The sequence below is a fragment of the Palaemon carinicauda genome, chromosome 3 (assembly GCF_036898095.1).
Source record: "Palaemon carinicauda isolate YSFRI2023 chromosome 3, ASM3689809v2, whole genome shotgun sequence".
In the NCBI taxonomy this organism is placed as follows: Eukaryota; Metazoa; Arthropoda; class Malacostraca; order Decapoda; family Palaemonidae; genus Palaemon; species Palaemon carinicauda.
In genome coordinates, this window is record NC_090727.1 from 197,364,132 (window position 1) to 197,386,893 (window position 22,762).

Here is a 22,762-nt window from a genome sequence, read left to right on the forward strand (position 1 = left end):
TATGACTCCTCGAATGAGCCAAAAGGTAAAGCGATTGTTTAGCCCATGTGTGAAAGCGTGCGGAGTAGCTGACTGCCCCAACCCGAGCTAACTAGCAGTTGGTGTGGTTATCCCTCGCTAAAATTATCATGGCTCGTCTTTCAGCTTCGTCGAAAGTGTACCCCTAATAAGTAACGTAAGTTTGTATTTGTGTTGGAATTATTTCCTTTTATTCTTCCCCATGCTGGCGAAGAGATAGATGTGTGGGCGGGCTCTTTCAGATCTCTTCATATATATCGGCAGCGCCCTTACAGGACAGAGTAACAGTTGATATGAGTCATCTGTTAACAGAATCTAGGATCTGTTAAAGTCGAATTTTGAGTCTTAGCTACAAACTCTTGGACAAAACTGAGTGTCACCTGGCCCCATCCCCTTGAATGGGCAACATCATAGAAGAGACCATGAAGCTCACTGACTCTCTTCGTAGAGGCCAGGGCTAGAAGGAAGATCAACTTCAGGGCCAAGTTTCAATCTGCAGCTTGACGAAGAGCAAAAGTGGGACTTTCACTTCATTCCAAGGACATGGTCTGACTTCTGACTGAGGGCATGTACACTCAAAATATGGTATGAGGAGAGAAATGTCAAGGAGGTAATGTTAACATTACTTGGCTTGAATATTAGATTCAAGGCCGAGCAATAGCCTTCAAATGCCGACACTGAACAAAGTTTGTTTCACAGGTACAGTAAACTCCGCATTCCTTGAACAGTGGCACTGAGAGAAGCGATACCGTGTCCACAACATCAGTCATAAAAGACGGATCACTTTGACTGATATACAAAGGCAGACTTCTCCCAGAGGCATCTTGCCATTCTCCTCGCAACTGGTCTCCAAAAGCCATTCTTTGCAAGCAGTTGCTGGATAGCCCCCAGGTGTGAAGCCGAAACAATGGAATATCTTTACGTATGGTTGTCTGTGTATATCGGGAAGTGTGGGGAGCTCTCTCGGTGCTTCTGTGAGCAATAATATAAAAGGTAGGAAAACCAATATCATTTTTATCATTACTAAGTTAGAATCCTAGTTGGAAAAGCTAGATGCTATAAGCAAAAAGGCTCCAACAGGAAAAAATAGCCCAGTGAGGAAAGGAAATAAACAATTAAAATATTTTAAAAACAGTAACATCAAAACAGATATTTCATATATTAACCCTGGAACGGTACGGTGGGTCGTCCGCGACCCCGGGCGTCAAAAAAAAAGAGGTTTTTCTCATGTGACTCACCCCCGTGACTGAATTTGTGGGTGATAGACCTGCAGTAGGTGTCTCGCCTACACGCTCTAGTAGTGTCCAGATGTGCATTGCTGTAGCTGTACTCCTTCCCGGATTTCTGAGACGCGTCGGGGTCGAGCGCGACCGAGTTTACCCTTCTAAGGTAATTTGCATAATTATCAAAGTTATTACGTATTATGAAATTGTCGTAGAATGGTGCAACTTGTATAGGTTATCAGTTGTGGAAAGTCTTGGTGGATTGTTTGGCTACCATGTGCATGATTTTTTTTTTAGTTAAAATGTCGTTCATCACCACAAGGACCATTTTATCGCGAGTGCCCCCTTTTCATTTTTTTTCATTTTTTTGCCAAGTCCTTTTTCCGTAAGATATTGCCAAATAGTGTCGTAAAACTTTTGCTTTTCTAGTGTTGGAAAGTGTGTCTAGATGATCTGGCTACCCATGCGTGACTTTGTTTTTGTCAGATACGACGTAGTTATTGGTATATGGGGTATTTAACTGCGGTTGCCAATTTCTTTTTTTTTCAATATTTGTAAAAATTTACTACGTAGTAAGGAATTGCCGTATATTATTGATTTTTTTTTTCATGTTTATGTGTTAGAAAGTGTGCCTTGATGGTTGGGCTAACACGTGCATGTCTTTTTTTTTATCTGAGATGCCGTATATTAGAATGTTGGGCATTTTTCCGCGAGTGCCCCTTTTTATTTGTTTTGCATTTTTTTGCTTAGTCATGTTACCGTAAGGAATTGGCAAGTAGTGTCGCAAAACTTATATTTTTATAGTGTTGGAAATTGTTTCTAGATGATCTGGCTACCCATGCCTATCTTTTTTTTAGCCAGATATAGCGTATATATAGGTATGTGTTCGATTTTCCTGTGATTGCCCTTTTTTCGTTTTATTCCATTTCTTTCAAAATTACTACATACTAAGGAACTATCACAGAGTAATGATTCATTTAAATGTTTATTTGTCGGAAAATGTGCCTTGATGATTTGCCTAGCACGTGGCTGAAATTTTTTTTCTGAAATGCGTATAATAAAATGTTGGCCATTTTTCCGCGAGTGCCCCTTTTTATTTGTTTTGCATTTTTTTTACTTAGTCATGTTACCGTAAGGAATTGGCAAGAAGTGTCGCAAAACTTATATTTTTATAGTGTTGGAAAGTGTTTCTAGATGGTCTGGCTACCCATGCCTATCTTTTTTTTTAGCCAGATATGGCGTATATATAGGTATGTGTTCGATTTTCCTGTGATTGCCATTTTTTCGTTTTTTCCCATTTCTTTCAAAATTACTTCGTACTAAGGAACTATCACAGAGTAATGATTCATTTATATGTTTATTTGTCGGAAAATGTGCCTTGATGGTTTGCCTAGCATGTGGCTGAAATTTTTTTTTTCTGAAATGCCGTATATTAGAATGGCCATTTTTCCGCGAGTGCTCCTTTTAATTTGTTTTGCATTTTTTTTGCTTAGTCATGTTACCGTAAGGAATTGGCAAGTAGTGTCGCAAAACTTATAATTTTATAGTGTTGGAAAGTGTTTCTAGATGATCTGGCTACCCATGCCTATCTTTTTTTTTAGCCAGATATGGCGTATATATAGGTATGTGTTCTATTTTCCTGTGATTGCCCTTTTTTCGTTTTTTCCCATTTCTTTCAAAATTACTACGTACTAAGGAACTATCACAGATTAATGATTCATTTATATGTTTATTTGTCGGAAAATGTGCCTTGATGGTTTGCCTAGCACGTGGCTGAATTTTTTTTTTCTGAAATGCCGTATATTAGAATGTTAGCCATTTTTCCGCGAGTGCCCCTTTTTATTTGTTTTGCATTTTTTTGCTTAGTCATGTTACCGTAAGGAATTGGCAAGTAGTGTCGCAAAACTTATATTTTTATAGTGTTGGAAAGTGTTTCTAGATGATCTGGCTACCCATGCCTATCTTTTTTTTTTAGCCAGATATGGCGTATATATTGGTATGTGTTCGATTTTCCGGTGATTGCCATTTTTTCGTTTTTTTCCCATTTCTTTCAAAATTACTACGTACTAAGGAACTATCACAGAGTAATGATTCATTTAGATGTTTATTTGTCGGAAAATGTGCCTTGATGGTTTGCCTAGTACATGGCTAAAATTTTTTTTTTCTGAAATGCCGTATATTAGAATGCTGGCCATTTTTCCGCGAGTGCCCCTTTTTATTTGTTTTGCATTTTTTTGCTTAGTCATGTTACCGTAAGGAACTGGCAAGAAGTGTCGCAAAATGATTCATCTAGATGTTTATTTGTCGGAAAATTTTGTTTACTTCTTTTTTGATTGAATATCATCAAATTTTTTTTAGCTAAAATATTATATTGTTTTACATTTTTTTTTTTTTTTATTTCCCTTCAAAAAAATTTTTTGGGGTCAGAATTTTAATTTTATAGTCGTAAAATAATCGACAATTATCCAGCAACCCACCATACAATTTTTATGCATATCCAAGAATAATTAGATTAGTAAATAACACCTTGAAATTGACATACCCTTCCTACATTTCAAGTGGCAGATTAGGGAGTCTGAGTCAGTGTGGTTGGCGGCCATTTTGTGGACATATCCGAAGCGTAAGTTGCCCTATCTATATATATTCTTGTTCCCTATAGAATTTGTGATATTTTGGTATATTTTTACCGGCATAAATATCATATTATATATTAAATATATGTATTTTTTTACGAAATTTCTAAGTACTCAAAAAATTACCTTTAGATATGGCCCCTGATATAAATGTAATTTACAAAATAATGAAGATTTTTTCACGTATTTCTATTTTAGGATAACATATGTTTATTCCCTAAAAAAATTAGCCACTTCCTATTTCATTTGGGTACCCAAAAAAAATTCATGAAATTTGGACAAATTTTTTTTGGTAAAAAAAAAGTTACCCTTTTCTTCTCATTTCAGATCTTCACCTCCATGGGTCTGACTTCATCCAAAATACATCAAGATGTGTCCTAAACATTCAAGAATCAATTCCTAAAAGGATGTGTATATATGTATAAACTTTTTTTTTATGAATTTTTATGTAAGGTCTTTTTTTCTACTTAATTTTTAAAAATATTTATAATAAATAGTTTTTCTGCAGATGAGTAGTATTTATCTTTACAGTTGTTTTAAGCATTCATTGAAGTTTTTTTTTTTGGCAAAAGAAAAAAAGGAGGTTACTGGAAAAACTGATTTTTCAAGAATTTTTTTTTTGGTGTCGGGGTCGCGCGCGTCCGAGTATACCCTTAAAGGGGTGTCCGAGGAGCGTACCTATCCAGGGTTAACTATAAAAAAGACTTATGTCAGCATGTTCAACACAAAAACATTTGCTGCAAGTTTAAACTTTTGAAGTTTTACAGATTCAACTACAGTGGAACCTCTACATACGAATGTCCTAACATAAGAATTTTCCAACATCCGAAGTAAAATTCGATCAAATTTCTGTCTCGACACCCGAAGTGTTGCTCTAACATACGAAGTAAACAATACGCGTACGCGTGGAATTTTCTCGAAAGCCTCAACCGTGGTTTGTTGTTGACGCCGCTAGACAGCAGCACATCGGAGGGACGCCAATCGAGTGTCACCTTGATCAGTCCTCTCATCTCGTGCACATCGTGTGGTTGTTCTCTATTCGCTCAGATATTAACAGTATTTTTTATCTTCCTTTTTCACGTGTTGTTTTCTGCGTTTCGTAATCATGGGTCCTAAAAAGCTTAATTTCGGTTCAGGAAGTAGTAGAAGTGGTGAGAAAAGGAAGAAGTCAATGCTTTCATTAGAACTAAAGCAAGAAATAATAGAAAAGCATGAGCGAGGTGTACGTGTTAGTGATCTGGCTAAACAATATGGCCGGAATATGTCTACGATCTCGACAATCATAAAACAGAAGTCAGCCATTAAAGCAGTGTAACCTTCGAAGGGGATCACGATTATTTCCAAACGTCGTAGCCCTACCCTTGAACAGATGGAACGCCTTTTGTTAATATGGATCAAGGACAAGGAGATTGTTGGCGATACGATCACTGAAACGATCATTTGTGAGAAGGCCAGCGCTATCTAGAGTGACTTGAAGGTGGCAGGCTCTGGATGTGACGCGGGGGAGAGTTCAGCCGATCCTACGACGAAGGAATTCAAGGCGTCTCGAGGTTGGTTCGAGAAATTTAGGAAACGGACTGGGATTCATTCAGTTGTTCGGCGTGGAGAAGCTTCGAGTTTGGACACCAAGGCTGCTAAAGACTTTGTTAAAAAGTTTGAAAGCATCGTGGCGGAGGAAGGCTACGTAAAGCAGCAGGTGTTCAACAGTGATGAAACCGGTCTGTTTTGGAAAAAGATGCCTAGTCCAACGTACATTACTGCCGAAGAGAAGAAAATGCCTGGACATAAGCCAATGAAGGATCGGTTGACTCTTGCGCTTTGTGCCAACGCCAGCGGGGACTGCAAAATTAAGCCTTTATTAGTTTACCATTCCGAAAACCCTAGGGCATTTAAAGCAAATAGAATTAATAAAGACCTGCTACATGTTCTATGGCATTCTAATTCTAAGGATTGGGTTACTAGGCATATCTTTGTGGAATGGGTAAACGTAGTTTTCTGCCCTGCTGTCAGGAAGTACCTTCAGGAGAGGAGTTTGCCTTTGAAGTGCTTGCTTTGTTTGGACAATGCACCCGCTCACCCCACCGGACTCGAAGATGATATCATCGACAAATACAAATTCATCAAAGTGTTGTATCTTCCACCGAATAACACCCCTATCCTACAGCACATGGACCACCAAGTCATCTCTAATTTTAAGAAGCTGTACACCAAGCACTTATTTAAGCAGTGCTTTAATGTCACGCAAAGCACCAACTTAACTTTGCGTGAATTTTGCAGGAGCCACTTTAATATCGTGCACTGCTTAAAGATCATGGATCAGGCTTGGGAGGGAGTACTGCTTAAAGATCATAGATCAGGCTTGGGAGGGAGTAACTCGTCGGACCCTGAATTCCGCTTGGAAGAAGCTTTGGCCTGATGCTGTTGCTCCCAGAGATTTCGAAGGTTTTGGCCCCGAGAATGAACCTGTGGTTGCCGCCGAGGAAGATGTCGAAGAGATTGTATCCCTTGGCAAGTCCATGGGTCTGGAGGTGGACATCACCGAACTCGTCGATGAGCATCATGAAGAGCTCGCCATGCAGCATGATGAGTTCCAAGCGCAGTTGAGTGAGTCGGAGGAGACCGAGGAGGTAGGCCAAATATTAGGTACGGCGGAAATAAGACAGATGTTGGCATATCATCAACACGTGGTTGATTTCATAGACAAGCATCACCCACAGAAACTTCAGGTTTGCCGTGATGTTGTGCAGTTCGATGATGTTTGTTTAACTCATTTTAGGAAAATCCTCAAAAGCCGTACCAAGCAACTTTCACTCGATAGTTTCTTCAAAAAATCTCTACTAAAACGGTCTAGTGATCATGATGAAAAGAAAGAAAGTGAAGCAAAGAAAAGAAAGACCGAAAGTGATGAAAATTAAAAATAAGAAAAGACAAAAATATAAAAAAAAAAAAAATATAAAATAACAGTGGAACCTCTACATACGATTGTCCTATCATACAAATTTTCCAACATGCTAAGTAAAAAAAAAAATATAAAATAACAGTGGAACCTCTACATACGATTGTCCTAACATACGAATTTTCCAACATACTAAGTAAAATTCGACCAAATTTCTGTCTCGACACCCGAAGTAATGCTCCAACATACGATGTAGATCTTGTTTATGCCGATAGATGGCAGCACGTAAGAGGGACGCCATTGAGCGTCGAGTGCTCTGTTCTCTGTTCTCGTGTGTATCGTGTGGTTGTCCTCTGTTTGGTCTGTTATTAACAGTGCTTCTTTTCTTCCTATTCTCACTTTTCCTTTTTGATTTTACCTATAATCATGGTGCCTAAGAAGATAGTTTCAGTACAGGTATTGGTGAGAAAAGGAAGAAGGCAATTCTTTCATTAGAATTGAAGCAAGAAATTATAGAAAAACACGAGAGCAGTGTGCATGTGAGTGATATGGCTGGAATAGGCCTATGATCTCGACGATCATCAAGCAGAAGGCAGCTATTAAAGCAGATAAACCATCAAAGGGGATCACCATTATTACAAGACATCGTAGCAATACCCTGGAAGAGATAAAACGCCTTCTGTTGATAGAGATTAAGGACAAGAGATTGTTTGCAACGATCATTTGTGAGAAGGGCCAGCGTGATGAACAGAAAGAAAGAAAAAAGTGAAGTAAAGAAAACCAAGATAGCATTAACAAGCTCTTCTCTCTTTTTCTGTTTTTCTCTAAACATAGCATTAACATGTTCTTTAAATAAAATCTCTCTCTCTCTCTCGTTCTTCGAGAGAGAGAGAGAGAGAGAGAGAGAGAGAGAGAGAGAGAGAGAGAGAGAGAGAGAGAGAGAGAGAGAGAGAGATATTAAACAAAAATGTGTTTAGAGTACATATGATTTTTAACAGCGTCAACGAGTTGAAAAACAATAAAATGTAACTAAGAAAGTAATAACAGCTAATTTGAATTCCTTTATTAACTAAAACAAATATTGATACAAACACACTCGTGTGCGTATGCACAAACACACACACACAGGTGCAAGAATTGCTACGCAGTAAGAGACAGACGGTCGGGGAGGAGGTAGAGATGGTAACTGCGATAACGTACCGTAACTTCTCCTGCGTGTGTGTGTTTGCGCATACGCACAAGCGTGTGTTTGTATAAATATTTTTTTTAGTTAATAAAGGAATTCAGATTCGCTGATATTGTTTTTTTTTTTTTAGTTACATTTAATTGTCTTTCAACTCGTTGAAGCTGTTAAAAATCATATGTACACAACACATTTTTGTTTAATATCTCTCTCTCAGAAAAAATTAATATAAGTCTCTAACACTAACAGTGAAGAAGAACAAAAGAGAGAGAGAGAGAGAGAGAGAGAGAGAGAGAGAGAGAGAGAGAGAGAGAGAGAGAGAGAGAGAGAGAGAGAGAGAGAGAGAGAATTTATTTAAAGAACATGTTAGCACCATGTCTACCTTCTCGCCGATCGTCCGTCTCCTCCTGGCGTAGCAAATCCTACACCTGCGGTGGCCTGTCTCTAAGGCAGAGTGACAATAAAACACTTTTCTTATTTATTATTTCTTTATAATTATCTTTTTTACATGCTTCTCTCATATTATGAAGTTATGTTATTGTTGTGTAATTATATGTAGTAATTTATTAAGGAGTTAATATAGGTTTTTGGGGTGTGGAATGAATTATACAAATTACAGTGTATTCTTATGGGAATATTTGTTCCAACATACGATTGTTTTAACATAGGAAGCAGTTTCTGGAACGAATTAATATCGTATGTAGAGGTACCACTGTATAAAAATGAAAAAAAAAATAAGCTAAGTTAAAGTTCACGTAGTGTAAGTTTGTGTAAGTTATCGTACAAAGTCGCCGTCCCTACCTCCTCGCTGATCTTCCATCTCTTCCTGCGTAGCAGTCCCTACACCTGTGGTGGCCTGTCGCTAAGGTAAAGTGTTACATAAAAATCCCTTTTATATTTATTATTTCTTTATTATTATTCTTTGTTTAGATATTTGTGTTATTATATTGTATTAATGTTATGTGTAATTATGTGTAGCCAATTATTAAGGAGTTATTATGGGTTTTTAGGCTGAGGAACGAATTAAACAAATTACCGTGTATTCTTATGGGAATATTTGCTCCAACATATGATTGTTTTAAACATACGAAGCAGTTTCTGGAACGAATTAAGATCGTATGTAGAAGTATTACTGTACCCGATTAGGAAGAACATTCCACAACTTGGTCACATCTGGAATAAAACTTCTAGAATACTGTGTAGTATTGAGCCTCATAATGGAGAAGGCATAACTATTAGATTGATTGATTGATTGATTTAAAGTTTTCAGGCATCCTGACAACATAACTATTAGAATTACCTGCATACCAAGTATTACGAACAAGATGGAACTGTCTGGGGAAGATATAAATATAAAGGATGATCAGAATTATGAAAAATCTTATGCAACATGCTTAACCAACTAATTGAACGATGGAGCCAGAGATTAATGTCAAGATCAGAAATAAAAAATTTAATAGACTATAAGTTCCTCTCCAAAAAATCAAGACCAGACAGGATAACAATACTTGAGACAAGGTAGAATGAAAGAATTAAAACATTTCTTCAGAATAGATTGATCACCGAAAATCTTTAAAAGACTTTCTCAATAAGCCACTTTTTGTACACTTGAAGAGACAGAACTAACATGTTTAAGTAAATTTGCTGTCGAGAGTCACACCTAAAATGTTAAAAGTCATATCTCTAACACAGGGTCTTTAAAATTAAGAGTTTATTGAAAGATTGAAAAAGCAAATCAGACAATGGCTAGGTTAAGTAAAATCTGGAAATAAACTCACCTAAAATTACATAAAAAATCAGACTATATTTACATTTAGTTGGATCGGTGTTACTCTATGGACACGAGTCATGGTATGACAACGAAACAATTTCCAATAGATTTAGTAGATTTGAGAACAAAGCCCTCGGAAGGATATTGGGAGGACAGGATTAGAAATGAAACTATAAGAGAGATTACTTGAGTACCATATGTGGATGAATTCATGATGAGTGGTAGATGGAGATGGTTTGGGCATGCTCTTCCCACTCCCCAAGAGAGATTAGTTCATCAAACGTTAAGCTGGGCTCCACAAGGCACTAGAAGAGTTGGAAGACCCAGGTCTATATGGCTGAGGACTATGAAGTGCAAAGTCGATAATGAATGGAGAAATATTAAATAAGAAGCTGAAGACAGAGACGCCTGATGAAATCTAACCGAGGCGCTTTGCATCAATAAGCGTCGGAGGAGATGATGATGATGACAGAGTTAAACATTATCAATGCTGATATCCAGATGTTGAGGAGCCACTGTCCTCAGAAGGGAAAGTTGACCAACACTTGGGGGAGGATAACTTCCCCTCGGAAGGGGACATTTTCCAGCACCTGGAGGCGGACCTCTGCCCTTGAAAGTTAATGCCTGCGAGACTCGTCGATGGAAGCCAACGAGCTAACGAGCCCACGTTTTGAACCCTAAGGATAAGGATGGATGTCTCTCCAGCAGGCGGGATTATAAGCAAGTGCTCCTGGAATCTTCTGCTCAAACGTTCTCATCAAAGCTAGTTCACTCATCAGAAAACCCGGAGAAGTTTGGCATGAGATCATGTGAGATGCTGCAACAGAAACTGGGAGAGTCATGCTGGAAAGAAGTGTTGAACTAGTAGGGTGAGACATTTCGGCTGGACGAGAAAAGCCGGTCGGCTGAATAGAGGTCAAAGATTGCCGAGTACGTCGAACTCACCGGACACCTATCGCAGTTGCACCCAGCCTAACGCTACCTTGTCGTCTCGTTCCGACAAACAGCACAATGAGAGATAGAGAAGGGCATAGATGAATCCAAAACCATTCTCGTCGTCCGGCGCAAAGGAGACCACTCAGGAGAAAATCTATCCGGCGAGTGGGAAATGAATGACGGAATGGACTATCTTCCACCCTCTGAACCAAAAGCAAAAGTGAAGAAAGAACACAGGTGCGAGTAAGAGGAGTAGCCGGTACTACCCCCATCCCACGCTAACTAATGGTGGGGTAGTTATACCACACTAAAATTCTTATGGCTAGTATGTTCCCTAATAAAGAACAAAAAGGATTGCATTTGTGATGGCACAATTCTACGACAAGTTTAGGCAAAGGTTGAGGGATGACCCTCGCTACCCGGGCACGTTCGTATTGGGAGCATCAATGAAGAAGCACAATCATACCTGGAAAAGACAGTCAGCGTAAAAGAAAGTTTATCAATGTCTATAGCAACCTTGAGGAAGAGAGAGAGTGAGAGAGAGGGGAGACAACCTCTCTCTACAAGACAAAGAGAAAAAGTGACTAGCTTACCACTCCGTCAGTATATATACAGGAGGCTGATACCCCCAGCCACCCCCTACCCAGTTGCTACGTAGGGTTGCCACCTCGCACCAAAAAGTCTAATTGGATGTCTACCAACTTTGCCGAAAGAATATCCATTTATAAAAAACGTAAGGTTTGTTAGTTTGGTGAACAAGATTTTAAAAAATCAAGTAAAATGCCCATGAGGCTGTTATTCCTCGTCTTCCCCACAAGAACCTACCTGCTGCATCATCAGCTGTGCAATGACTGGGTTACTCATATCAAGCCCAGGAGCTCTCATGGCCATAAGGGACTGCATCATTCCCTGTGCTGCTAAGGGGTTGCCACCCATCATTCCTAAGCTGCCCATCATACCCATGCTTGCTGTAAGAAGATACACAATTATTATTATTACTACTACAAAGTAAGCAACAACTGTAGTTGTAAAAGCAGGATGCTATAAGCACAAGGGCTCCAACAGGGAAAATAGCCCAATGAGGAAAGGAAATAAGGAAATGAATAAAATATATGAGAAGTTATGAACAATTAAAATTAAATATTTTAAGAACATAATCAACATCAAATCAGATCTTTTATATTTAAGCTATAAAAAGATTTATGTGAGTGTTCAACATAAAAACATTAGCTGCAAGTTTGAACTTTTGAAGCCCTACCACTTCAACTACTCAATTAGGAAGATCATTCTACAACTTTTCACAGCTATAAGGAACAGAATCAAATATTTTCACAAGGTGAGATCATAGTAATTGTGTGAACTCATCCTACTATCCCTAACAACACGCAGAACATTTTGAGACAAGAATAAATTCTAACACAATTATTAGTGCCTTCTGGAAATAAATACTTGAAATATATTAGCAAGACAAGAAATCTGTGAACTAATATATCAAAAATAAATATCTACAAAGAAAAGCAAAACACAATTATGTGAAAATAAACGTTAAAGATCTTTGCAGGCTTAGATTTCCAACAGCATACAAGTTGAAGGCAATCAATGTGCTGTAATCAACTCCAGGTATGACTGAAAACCAAATAATTATTAGTCTTACACCTTTATTAAAATTTAATGAGGCATAATAAAATCCTTTTTTAATTCACAATTAACTACTGGTTTGTTAATATGCCTAGCCTTACAAAAATATTATAGGTGTCTAAAGTAGTAGGGTGGTAGTTTTTAATAGAGAAGGCATCCAAATAGAAGGGAAAGTACCATATTTCACCAGTAAAATCCTCCAATTCCTTAAGTTAATATACCCGAGGAAAATATTGTTAGTAAAATGAGCCGTCCATAAATTTAAAAAATTTACATATATTTATATATATATATATATATATATATATATATATATATATATATATATATATATATATACATATATATATATATATATATATATATATATATATATATATATATATATATATATATATATATATATACAGTACAGTATATATATATATATATATATATATATATATATATATATATATATATATATATATATATATATATATATATATATATATATATATATATATTATATATATCTATATATATATATGAGAGAGAGAGAGAGAGAGAGAGAGAGAGAGAGAGAGAGAGAGAGAGAGAGAGAGAGAGAGAGTGTGTGTGTGTGTTTTTCAGGGAGTTACGCGAGTTTCAAGGATTTTGGATGTCTCAAAGTCTTTTTAAGTCCATGCGCAGAGACTCCATTTACTCTTTTGTTGAGCGATTTACTTTAAGCATTTAGAGTTCTTATAATCTTATCTAAATTATTCTTGAACTCATCTACCGTGTTCTATTCACTATACCGCTCGAAGTCTATTCAAAGCATTTGCTATTTTGTATGTAACGAAATTGCCATATTGAGTGGTGATGTATCTTTTCAATTCTCGTTTGTATCCGTTTCCTCTGGACTAATTTGTGCTAAGTGTGAATAGATTGTTGTAATCTACATTTGTTATTCCTTCAAAAAAATTGAATGCCGCTATTGACTATCCCTTTGGTCGTCAACTTTTTAGACCAAATAAGTTCAATGTTCCTTCCTCATCTTTATCTAAATTGCCTTTGTGTTGGAACTAGTATGGTGGCCCTAGTTTGTATGTAACGAGAGAGAGAGAGAGAGAGAGAGAGAGAGAGAGAGAGAGAGGAGAGAGAGAGAGAGAGAGAGAGAGAGAGAGAGAGAGAGAGAGAGAGAGAGTGTGTGTGTGTGTGTGTGTCCTAAAACAATGTCAAGCCTTTAAAGGAAAGACACCAGGAAATTTAGTATTTCAACCTTCTAGCCATAAATTTATCCAAAGTGTATCTGCTATCATCTTTATTTATTCTCTTTATCATATTGGCCAATATCTTTTAGATCTACAACTGTATATCACGGAATATCTTTAATTAAACAATCAAAGCAACATAGAAATTGAGGACAGTCTCAGATTACTCTCTCCTAAATAAGTTTTTAAAATCTAACGATTCAAGTACTTAGACCTTGCATATAAATAGCTTGCTGCTAGAGAAAATATTGTAGGGATATTGAGGACAATGATGGCAAAATATTACTAGAGGGGGTTTTGTTATGTCAGCTTATTTCCTGCACTAAGTTTTGTTATGTCAGCCTATTTCCTGCACTAAGTTTTGTTATGTCAGCTTATTTCCGACACTAAGTTTTGTTATGTCAGCTTATTTCCGGCACTAAGTTTTGTTATGTCAGCTTATTTCCTGCACTAAGTTTTGTTATGTCAGCCTATTTCCTGCACTAAGTTTTGTTATGTCAGCTTATTTCCGACACTAAGTTTTGTTATGTCAGCTTATTTCCGGCACTAAGTTTTGTTATGTCAGCTTATTTCCGGCACTAAGTTTTGTTATGTCAGCCTATTTCTTGCACTAAGTTTTGTTATGTCAGCGTATTTCCTGCACTAAGTTTTGTTATGTCAGCTTATTTCCTGCACTAAGTTTTGTTATGTCAGCTTATTTCCTGCACTAAGTTTTGTTATGCCAGCCTATTTCAGGCACTAAGTTTTGTTATGTCAGCCTATTTCCTGCACTAAGTTTTGTTATGCCAGCCTATTTCCTGCACTAAGTTTTGTTATGCCAGCCTATTTCCTGCACTAAGTTTTGTTATGTCAGCCTATTTAATGCACTGAGTTTTGTTATGCCAGCCTATTTCCTGCACTAAGTTTTGTTATGCCAGCCTATTTCCTGCTCTAAGTTTTGTTATGTCAGCCTATTTCCTGCACTAAGATTTGTTATATCAGCCTATTTCCTGCACTGAGTCATGCACAAGTTGAAAATGGAATTCTGCATTATGGAAACCGAAATCATGTCCTGTTCCTATCCGCTAATACTGTAATGAAAACCACAATTCTGGATACCACCATGGAGGGGAATCTAATAACTTAATTTCAGTGTATTTCTATTTTGCTTTGATTGTTGAAAAGAATGAAGACAATATCTCAAAATAAATCACCAAACTGAAGAATAAAAACCCACCTGGAATTTGGGTCTTCTTTCATGGTACGTTTTGATCTACAAGCATAACTAAATGGAACTGTTTCCATTTGCCAGAAAATTGTTCATTAACTTACTTAATCATAAATGAACAGATATACTGTACTCCCAGCGAAGAAGTTTTCATTAAAAAACAAAATCTCAAAAACATAATTCCTCATTTCAATCTATACCTAAGTCACACAGTTAATATCTACAAAGCATTAGGTTCTAAACCTTGAAAAAGTAAACAAGAATTTTCTCCCTTTAGCATAATTATTTCCACTACTGGGGACTAAATAGTGCAGGAAAGTGCTCATACTACAGCTAACATGAAAAAAGGATTTAAGTCTTCTAATCGCAACCTATTACTTTATGTTTTAGCACAAAACCATGGATAATACTAAACAAAGTCCTAAACGTACATAAAATGGAGTTTTTATGATAAAACAAAGTTTTATGAATACTTACCTGTCAGTTATATATATATATAGCTATAGTCTCTGACGTCCGGCAGAATTTTTCAAAACTCACAGCAACCGCCGTGTGGTGGTTGTGCGGTTAGGTAGTTAACAACCCTTACAGGATGGTACTTGAAATTATTCCCATTTTCTGTTCCTCAGATCATCTTTGCCCAACCTGTCTCCTGAAGGGAGGAGGGTGGGACTTAAAATATATATATATAACTGCCAGGTAAGTATTCATAAAACTTTGTTTTATCATAAAACTCCATTTTTATGAATAGAACTTACCTGGCAGTTATATATATATAGCTGATTCACACATTTGAAGGAGGGTGACAAACAGCTAACATCATTGGGAAAACAACAAGTTGTAGGAAAAAAACACCTTGATTCCTTACCTCCCAAGGTAGCTGACTTTGAAGGTTCCTGCCTCTTGAGTCGCTTTCCCTTAGGAGTGTCAGCCAGGTGTGGACCTGTCATGCTGAAACAACTCAATCGAGTCTGTCAAACGGGGTGAGACCAACAACTTGACTAGACTTCAGCACTACCTATGCCCCTTTTTAAAAACTGCAACCTTACTCAAACTAACCACCTAACCTTGCAAAATAGATATTACTATCTAGCTAGACTGAGGGTACTGTACCACAAGTCAAAGTCCTCAGACAACCGTAAAAACACCGACCCAAACACAGGCATACAAAAGCTAAGGTTGAGGGGAGGTAGTAACTCCTTTGCCTAATACAGAAGCTGTAGCTACGTATGGGCCCAAGGTATAATACCTTTCATAATCTACCCTTACCTCTCTGAGGTAATGAGAGGCGAACACAGAGTTGCTTCTCCAGAACGTAGCGTCCATAATCTGTCTAACTGACATATTCTTGCGATATGCCAGTGAAGTAGCAATGGCTCTCACCTCAAGAGCCTTTATTTTTAAAAAGACCGAAGTTTTCCTCCTCCCACAAGAGGTGAGCTTCTCTTATTGTTTCCCTCAAGAAGAATGATAATGCAAATTCTTTGAGAGGGGCTTTAGCGGATCTTTCACTGAGCACCATAAAGAATTGGATGCAACTCTAACATTATTAGTACAAGATAAATAAGTCCTGAGGGCTCTAACTGGGCAGAGGAGCCTCTCCTGCTCTTAAACCACCACATTAGTGAAGTTAGGAACCTCAAACATCCTCGGCCAGGGTTTAGATGGATTCTCGTTCTTAGCGAGGAAGTCGATCCTCAACGCACATACTGCTCCATCCTGGTTAAAGCCCACCTGCTTCTCAATAGCGTGAACCTCGCTGACCCTTTTTGCTGTGGCCAGAGCCATCAGGAAGACGGTTTCCTTAATAGCATCTCTAAGGGACGCTTGTGAGATGGGTTCGAACTTCTTGCTGCATAGGAACCTCAGAACCACATCCAAATTCCAAGCTGGGGGTCTTAACTGAGCCTGCTTAGTTGTCTCAAAAGACTTCATGAGATCTTGCCAAGTCTTTATCCTGAGTTAAGTCTATGCCTCTGTGCCTACAGACCGCAGAAAGCATACTCATGTACCCTTTAATAGTGGATACGGCCAGTCTGAGGGACAACAAAAAATCCGCTATTTGGCTCACAGAGGTCGTGGTTGAGGAAACTTTGTGCTGCTTACACCATGCTCTAAAGGTTTCCCACTTTGATTGGTAGACTCTTTGCAAAGAGATCCTCCTCGCTCTGGCGATAGCTCTTGCTGCTTGCACAGAAAGGCCTCTCGCTCTGACAAGCTTCTCCATAGTCTGAAGGCAGTCAGTCGTAGAGCGAGGGGGTCTTGGTGATACCTCTCAAAGTGGGGCAGTTTGAGAAGCTTTGAACTTGGAGGAAGGCTTCTTGGAAAGTCCACTAACATGTCCAACACCTCTGTGAACCATTCTCTTGCTGGCCAGAATGAAGCTACCAGGATCATTCTTCCTGATTCGAAGAGAGCAAATTTCCTGACTACCAGATTGATGATCTTGAAAGGGGGGAACGCATAGGTGTCCATCCCCGTCCAGTCCATCAAGAAGGCGTCTACTACTATTGCCTCCTCGTCCGGGACTAGAGAGCAGTAGTTGGGGATCCTTTTGTTTTGGTTGGAGGCGAAGAGGTCTATTAAAGGCTTCCCCCATAACTTCCACTGATTCTGACAGGCCTGATGGTTGAGGGTCCACTCCGTGGGAAGAACTTGCCCTTTCCTGCTGAGCATATCTGCTCTTACATTCTTCTGTCCCTGCACGTATCTTGTTAGAAGTCCTACGTTGTTCTCCTTCAACTACAGAAGGAGCTCTTTTGCCGTTTCGAACAGAGACAGAGTGAGTTCCCCCTTGCTTTCTGATGTAAGCCAAAGCCGTGGTGTTGTCCGAATTGACCTCCACTATCCTCCCCGACACAGTGTCTTTGAAGGCACTCGGGGAAGGTAGGGAGGGCCATTACCCAAAAGTAGTTCTCGGTAAGTATGTTAGGAAAAATAAAAATTACTTAAAATTTTTTATTTGTTCCAACACGAATACTTACCTCGAACTACTTTCTTAGGAGACTTACACTTTAGGAGGTGGGAGTGACTTCCTGACCTTCAGACCCAGCAAGCGGACGCCAAGAAGCCTAGATATAAACTAGGTTTTAAGACAAAAACAAACTGGAAAAACGGACGGTAGGGTAACTACACAAAGAGCTCACGTTAGTGTCTAAGTACTCACCCTTTGAAAAATTTTTCTGATGCTGAGTCCAGTAATGCAGTTGCAGAGACGTGTTCTTCAATGGTTACATAAGTGTGGTTATCTCCGATAGGGATAGGAAACGGGGATTAGGGTGAAAAGGAACGAACCTGTGTCTCCTGGTTTTGCTATCCACGACTGAGCCTGGGGCTTTACCGTTAAATCACTTGGAGCACGGAGATGACTGTCCCAATGGAGAACCCGTCTCAAGGACCTTCTTGAGTAGTCCTTGAGGTAATGGGCAGTAAAGGTTGACTGGGACGACCAGGTGCCTGCTCGAAGGATCTGGCCCACTGCCATGTTCTTTTCTTAAAGGCTAAGGAAGTGCTCAGACCTCTGATGTCATGGGGCTTGGGAGTGCCTGGCAAGGCCAGTCCCTCCTCCTTGTAGGCCCTGGCAATAACTTGTCTCAACCAAAAGGAAACGGTATTCTTCGATACCTGCTTCTTTGTAACACCTGTGGAGACGAGAAGGCTCTTGATGCCTGGCCGGAGATGTGCAGTCCTCTCAAGGTATTTTCTAATGGCACGGACAGGGCATAACCTCAAATCCTCAGGATTCCCAGTCCTAGGAATAGCTGGCAGAGAGAACCCCTCAAATTTAGGATCCCAGACTGCTGGGTTCTGGGTTTTCGCCACGAACGAAGGGACGAACTTGAAAGAGATCTCTTTCCACCCCTTCGAATGAGAGACGTCACAAGACAGCCCATGGATCTCGCCTACCCTTTTCGCAGAGGCCAAGGCCAACAAAAAGACTGTCTTGAGAGTGAGATCCCTGTCTACAATATCCTTCATTGGTTCAACGGGAGGGCTACTTAACATCTTCAGGACCCTAGCTAAGTCCCACTGAGGCACCCTAACAGTTTGCGGGGGGCAGGACTGTTCAAAACTCCTGACAAGCATAGAGATGTGTCTAGAGGAACCCAGGTCGATGCCCTTCAGAAGGAAGACTTGACCCAAGGCTGCTCGTACTCCTTTTATAGCTGGGATTGACATCCCTATCTCGTCCCTGAGATATACTAGAAAGTCTGCGATGTCTGGTACCGAGGCTTTGAGGGGTTTTATGCGCTTCGAAGCGCACCACTTCGTGAAAGAGGCCCACTTCGCTTGGTAGACCGCTGCCGACGACCTTCTCAGGTATCGCGACATCCTCTTAGCTGTTCCTGCCGAATATCCTTCCTTCAGGAGTCGCTCGATAGTCTCCAGGTGTTAAGGCGTAGAGACTGTGGGTTGTCGTGGAACCTGAGAAAGTGCGGCTGTTGTAGAAGATCTGACCTGTCGGGGAGTGGCCACGGAGGATGGCTCGTCAGGTCTTTTAGGTCTGCGAACCACTCTCTCTCCGGCCACCAGGGCGCTACCAAAGTCATCCTTAAGTTCCGGGCAGCCATTACTCTGTTGAGTACTTGCCTGATCAACGTGAAGGGGGGAAAAGCGTAGACGTCTAGGTTGTCCCACTTATGCTTAAAGGCATCCTCCAAGGCTGCCTTTGGGTCTGGGACAGGAAAACAATACACGGGAAGTTGCGCGTTCAGCTTGGTTGCAAAGAGGTCCATCACCGGGGAACCCCGACGTTGAATGATGAGCCTGGCTACTTCTGGGAGGAGGGACCATTCTGTTCCTACTATCTGACCCATCCTGCTGAGACCGTCGGCTAGAACGTTCTTTTTCCCGGGGATGAACCTTGCCAATAACACTGCCTGGTTCGCTTCTGCCCAATCTAGGATCTCTAGGGCGAGATCGCACAACTCCCTTGATTTCAAGCCTCCCTGCTTCTTTATGTACGCTACCACTGTGGCGTTGTCGCACATCAACGCCACAGTGTTTCCCCTTAGTAGATCGACGAAGTGCAGGCAAGCTTTCTGGACTGCCTTTAACTCTAGGACATTGATGTGTAGGCCTTTCTCCCCGTCCATCCAGGTTCCTCTCGCCGTCCCGTTGAGGAGATGGGCTCCCCACCCTGGTTGGAGGCGTCTGTGAATAGAAGCAACTCGGGAGGGGTCGGTCGCGAAGGGCATGAGTTCGACCGGCAATGCCACCATTCCAGGGAGGGTATTGTGTTTGGTAGGACTGGGATTAATTTCTGGGGCGAGTCCAGTTGGTTCCAGAAGCTCTTCAGGTTCCATTGGACGGCTCTGAGTCTGAGTCTTCCCTGGGGAACCAGTTTCTCCAACGACACCAGATGACCTATTAGTCTTTGCCAGTCCTTCGCCCTCCTGGGTTGCCCCGACAGGAAAGGAAGAAGGATCTTCATCAGATTGCTTATCCTCTCCTCCGACGGGAAAGCTTTCACTAGTAGGGAATCCAGTGTCATCCCCAAATAGGTCATTCTGATGGAGGGAGATAGGTTCGATTTTTCTGGGTTGATCATGATACCCAGACCCTTGCAAAACTGGAGAAGTTTTATACCCTGCTCCTTCAAAACGTCCTCCGAGGAGGAAAGAAGCAACCAGTCGTCCAGGTACCGGATGAGGCGAATGCCTCGCTCGTGAGCCCACACCGAGACTGTCGTGAATACCTGGGGAGCTGTCGACAAGCCGAAGCAGAGGGTCTTGAATTGCAGGATCTGGGTAGCCCATTTCACCCGGAGAAACTTCCGACTTGAGGGGTGGACCGGGATTTGGAAGTATGCGTCCTTGAGGTCTATGGTCATCATGTAGTCTTTCTCCCTCAAGGACAGCAAGACTGACTTCGGAGTGTCCATTTTGAAATCTGTCTTTCGCACAAACTTGTTGAGAGCTGACAGGTCTATCACTGGTCTCCAACCCCCCGTCGCCTTTTCTACCAGGAACAGGCGGCTGTAGAAACCTGGCCCTGGGTGCAGGATCTCCTCCATGGCGCCCTTTTCCAACATCGTGGACACCTCTTCTTGAAGGGCAGCCCTCTTCAACGGGTCCTTGGGTGCCAACCACTCTTGACAGGCTGGCCGGAATTAAAGGGGGGGGGGGGGGTTCTGTCAAGAACGGTAACCTGTAACCCTCCTTCAGTACGGACACTGTCCAGGGCTCTGCTCCGTGAGCCTTCCATGCTTGCCAATGTAGTCTGAGGCATCCCCCAACCTGAGGCTTGGGCAGGAGTAGGGGGCCTCCCACTCTACCTCCTCCTGGAGGAGCGGCCTGAACGGCCTCTCCTGAAGGCAGAATAACCTGTCCTAAACGAGGCCGACGCTGCTGGAGCTCCTCTACGGGGGGGGGGGACTGAGGCGCTGAGGCCCACGAGGAAGAAGGGGCTTCTCTCCTCGTCAGGTTAGGAGGGGCCTGAGAAGTAGAGGGACCGTCTGAGGCTGACCTCATGTAGAGGGCCTCCTTACCGGTGGAGGCCTGGGAGCGTTCACTTCTTTTCTCTTAGCCACCTTTTCCATGATCTCCTCTAGCTCCTTCAAGGGGAACAAGGAGTCAACCCACACAGGAAGGCTCCTCATGGCCCTCGCCTCTCTGTCTGGGACCTTCCGGGAAAGCTTCGCCAGAATGGTGTCCCTTTTGCGAAGAACCCAATTCGCTGACAGGGCGAGGGACTGGTACGTGAGAAACTTCAGGGTCTTGCCCCCGGAGAGGATAAGCTCCCTCAGGAGGCTTTGCTGCTCTGGGTCCGTCAGGTCATATGTGGCTTGCACACCTACCAGTGTGGAAGCCCACCAGTCCAACCAAGAGGAGACGTGAACTAGGTCTTTCGACATCTCCTCCATCATCGCAGCCTCCGACTGTGAAAAACAAATCGGGGCTGAAGAGGCTCTGTCCTCCGAGGCACCCTGTCCCAGAACGTCGAGGGCAGGCTCCACCTTGCAGGCTCCTGGTCGTTGTCCCTCTGGCACATAAACCCTGCTCTGTGTCTTGAGCCCTTGGAGCAACTTCGAAGAGCTCTACGTTTTGGGAGCTTTGGCATTGCCTGCCACAACTCTATCGACGTGAGCCCGTCCCAGGATGAGATATCGGGCCACAGGTAGAGCCAGGGAGGTTTTCTGTTGGACGGGTGCCTGCATCAAGCGGTTAAGGCTGGACCTCCAGTAGTCCTCATCGGTTGTAACCGGTTTTTCAATTCTATGATGCCTTCGGATCAGGCCTATAACTTTCCGATAGGCCGAGTCCTCGGTTGGGGAACCTTCCCTACCGTCAGCAGAACCTTCGGCCTGATCCCGAGGAGCCGGGTCACCGGGCACTCCCACCGGGCGCTTTGGTTCTGGCACAACAGGCACTCCCCTGCGGAGGTACTGGTCTTCCCCGGCGGAAACCTCTGCACCAGGTTCGGGGGTCAGAGCTGGCATCGCCGTGCCGGCAAGGACTACCGTTCGTGCATTCTCTCTGGGGGACGAGGACGCGGATCCCGTGGGCTGACCCAACGGAGGGAACCGTTCCTTAAAGTCGGAGGGCCGAACCAGCTGGGCTGATTCGGCCAGGCTGCCCGTAAGGAAGCACGGTTCCCCCCGCTGGGCGGGGTGAACCGGAAGCTTCGCGGCCTTACGCCTGCCTGAAGAGGCCTTCTCGCATTTCTCCCTGCGAGGGTCATAACTACGCCTGGAGGATGGCCTCCGTGGCGAGAAATCCCTGGATTGCCGGTCCGGGGAACACTGTAACTCAGACTTACGGGTAAAGAAGACCCAATCACCATCGGGGGACCTACTCCTCCTGTGTTTCCTCCATGGAGAGCGGGACCGTCTCCTGCTGAACCTCGAACGGGATCTTGAGCGGGAACGCCTGCTCCTGGACCGCTCCCTCCGGCGCCGATGTCTCCTCCTGGTTTCTTCTTCTGAAGAGAATGAAGCCCCACCATCTGAAGAGCCCGACGAAACTGTACCACCCGCACGACGGGCAGAAGCGGGGGCTACGGAGGGCTTCGCGACTCGCT

The 22,762-nt window shown here is 41.9% G+C and overlaps 1 protein-coding gene across 1 annotated transcript in view; it reads right to left on the reverse strand.

The window, feature by feature from the left end:
* sno (strawberry notch) overlaps nt 1-22,762 on the reverse strand; it is a 276,724-nt gene that overhangs the window by 213,492 nt on the left and 40,470 nt on the right. The window contains exon 5 of the mRNA XM_068368814.1: nt 11,486-11,628. Within this exon, the coding sequence (XP_068224915.1) occupies nt 11,486-11,628 (143 nt within the window). The remainder of the gene's footprint in view (nt 1-11,485; nt 11,629-22,762) is intronic.